At 63.6% G+C, this 3,227-nt stretch overlaps 1 protein-coding gene across 1 annotated transcript in view; it reads right to left on the bottom strand.

Moving 5' to 3' along the window:
- Positions 1–3,227, bottom strand: part of LOC102762753 (cytochrome b-c1 complex subunit 1, mitochondrial) — a 23,693-nt gene that overhangs the window by 4,172 nt on the left and 16,294 nt on the right. Inside the window, exons 4-6 of the mRNA XM_015568267.1 lie at positions 3,093–3,224; positions 2,745–2,888; positions 2,465–2,626 (exon numbers count right to left, since the gene is read on the bottom strand). Coding sequence (XP_015423753.1) covers positions 2,465–2,626; positions 2,745–2,888; positions 3,093–3,224 — 438 coding nt within the window. The remainder of the gene's footprint in view (positions 1–2,464; positions 2,627–2,744; positions 2,889–3,092; positions 3,225–3,227) is intronic.

Genomic DNA, 3,227 nt, shown 5'->3' on the forward strand with positions numbered 1-3,227 from the left:
TCTCCCACCAGCCTCCGGATGGGCCTCCGAGACCAGGTGGGGCTGAGGCAGCGCGGCACCATGTGGCGGCCCAGGCAGAGCCCTACTCCACCTCAAGACGGACGGAGGCTGCTCCCCTGGGGGGCGGGGAGGACGATGGGGTCCCCAGGAGTGGAAGATGACCTCCGTTCAGAACAGGAGACCTGGGCCCTGGTGACCAAGGCCGGGCAGACCCACCACCGCCAAAGGGCTTGGCCGAGCTCAGCACTCACCTCCCGCCGCCGCCAGCACCATGCGAGGGGCCTTGTAATGCTGGCCGAGGAACTCCGTCAGGTCCGCACGAGACAGCTTCCTGCAAGACACACGGCCCAGGGCTCAGAGCCTCCCCCAACTCCGTGATTTGGGTCACACAAAAGGGGCCTGAGGAGCAGCCAAGGAGATGGCTTCTCACTGCTCGATCCCTTCCCCATCCCTGCCCCCCACCCCTCCGGGGCCCAGAGGGCAGCCCTTGCCTGGCCCAACTCACACCTGACCTCAGGACAGGCTCAGAGGCCTCTGTGAGGAGGGCAAGCTGACCCTGTGGGCTCGCAGGGCAGCACAGAGCTCTCACACCACAGGACAGAAGCCCAGACGGGGCACCCACACACTCCCTCCCTCGGGCTGTCAGGGCAGGAAACATCCTGCAATCGAGGCCGGATTCCAGCAGAGAGCACACGGGAACAGAAGAGGCACACGGCCGCACAGGCAGGCAGCCAGGCCAGAGGGGTAGCGACGTCCGCCACAGGCCCAGCCGGCTCCCACCTGACGTTGTCGCTGGGCCCCTCCACGGGCTGGGCGAGAGGCGTGCCCTGGAAGGCCGTGGCGTGCAGGTAGTCGAAGGCCACATCTCGCAGGGACGCGTCGCTCTCCTGCAGCTCCCGCAGGATCACGTCCCGCTCCTTCTCGATCTGCGAGTCCTCCAGGCTGCAGTTCTGCACGACGTCCGCCAGCAGCTCCACAGCTGGGGAAGGACAGTGTGGGCACGGGTGGGCCACTGGAGACCACAGCAGCACACCGCCCAGGCCTGGCCCCCGGCTGCCCTGTGGCCAGGCCACACTCCAGGGCAGCCCCGTTCTGCGGCCAGGCCAGGGGCTCCTGGTGCCAGTCCCTGCACCTCTGGGGGCCCTTTCCGCCCTCCACCCGAGGCGCTACCTTTCGGCAGGTCCTGGGACAGCGCCTTGATGTAGTAAGCCGTGTGCTCCCGGGTGGTGTAGGCGCTCAGATGGGCGCCCATGCTCTCCACCTCCTTCTCCAAGGCATTGCCAGGCCGGTTCTTTGTTCCCTGAGCCAGACACCAGCAGCACCGTCAGGAGCCGCCTGAGCGCCCAGGACCCCCAGCTCCGCAGACCGAAGTCGCAGCAGAAGCAGTGCCTTCGGCAAGGAGCACGGGGGTGCAGGGCCCAGGATCTGTGCCTCCAGCACTAAGCCGGCTCTGCGCTGAGGCCACAGCGTCACGGCAACAGCGTGGAGACAGCCAGGGGCCAGGGAGGAAGGGCGGGCCCAAGCGAGTGTCCTGAACCCAGAGCGCCCTTAGCAGTCTGGCCTTACAGCACCCGTCCCCGTACCAACAGGCAGGCCCAGGTAAGCTCACACCTGCGTCAGGTAACCCTGCCACCACCTACTCCTCCCACCATGCATATGACTGTGCAGTGGCCTGTCCTGTGTGTGTGTGTGTGTGTGTGTGTGTATGTGTGTGTGTGAGTGTGTGTGAGTGTGTGTGATTGTGTGCGTGAGTGTATGTGTGAGACTAATGTAAAGACTTTAGTAATAGTGAAGTGGCAAACTTTCAAAAGCGGAGGGACAGTGGGAGGAAAACCTGTGTGTGTGTGCGTGTGTGTGTGTGCATGCGTGTGTGTGCATGTGTGTGTGCATGTGTGTGTGCGTGTGCATGTGTGTGCGTGCGTGTGCGTGTGTGTTTGTGTGTGTGTGAGTGTGTGTGAGTGCGTGTGTGTGCGTGCGTGTGTGTGCGTGTGTGTGAGTGTGTATGTGTGAGTGTGTGTGTGTGAGTGTGTGTGTGTGAATGTCTGCACAGCTCTGGCCGGGCAGCTCGGTCGGTTAGAGCTTCGTCCCGATACATCAAGGTTGTGGGTCTGATTCCCAATCAGGGAACACGCAGGAGGCAACCGATCGCCATTTCTCTTATCCATGTTTCTCTCTAAAATCAATAAAAACACATCCTCAGAGGAGAACAAACAATACCCACCAGCAATTATATAAATAAGCGGAACAACATGATTGGCATCTTTCTCTCAAAGCAAGAAATAAAGAAGAGCCCTGGCTGGTGTGGCTCTGTGGACGGAGCGTGGCCTGCGGACTGCGGGGTGCGGGTTTGCTGCCGGTCAAGGGCACAAGCCTAGGTTGTAGAGTCGATCCCCAGTAGGGGCGTGCAGGAGGCAGCTGCTCAGCCCCCCTCCTGCTCCCAGGCCCCCACCCAGCACTGCACTCACCACTGGCCTTGCAGGAAGAACACCATGTCGTCGATGCTCATGCGGTCGCAGACAAAGTGCGCGCCCAGCAGGCCCGTCTCCGCGTAGCAGATGTTGAAGGCCTGGAAGCTCTGGCACAGCTTGTTGGCCACGGCGACAGAAGCCAGCGGGCTGGACAGGTGCTGCGGGCCAAGGCGGTCAGCGGCACTCCCACTGCGGCCACACCTGCCCCCACAGGGCCGTGCAGCCTGTCCCAGACCCTCTTCTCCGAGACCAGGCCCCACGCCCACCGGTACTCACCACGCCGCCGCCGTACGTGCAGTCATAGTGGCCGATCATGGCGTTGGCCACTTGGAGGGCCACGTTGTCCGGGTTGGCCCAGCCAGGCCCCTCCACGGCAATGGCCACATGGGCCAAAGGCAGGGCATCGTCACGGTGGGAAATCTGAAACGGGCACGACAAGACTGAGGGACGCCCGCCGGCCCAGGTGACCAAGGGTGCCAGGAGGCTGAGGGGGCGCAAGTGTGAGCGTGTGCTTGTGAGGCAGCCCCGGGCCCTTCCCACCTGCTGAGGCATCTCCGTGTGCATGAGGGTCCCTCCTCCCGGGGGCCCGGGCGAGAGCATGGCCCTGCCCACCAGGCAGCCTACCTGACTGCCAGTGAAGCGGCACGGAGCGAGCGTGGGCACAGCATCCTCGGCGTACGTCCCAGAGATGCCGCTGAAGTGCTTCTGGGCGAGGTCCAGCAGCTGCCGGTGCTCCACCCCTGCGAGACAGCGAGTCAC

This window comes from Myotis davidii, unplaced genomic scaffold (assembly GCF_000327345.1).
Source record: "Myotis davidii unplaced genomic scaffold, ASM32734v1 scaffold663, whole genome shotgun sequence".
In the NCBI taxonomy this organism is placed as follows: Eukaryota; Metazoa; Chordata; class Mammalia; order Chiroptera; family Vespertilionidae; genus Myotis; species Myotis davidii.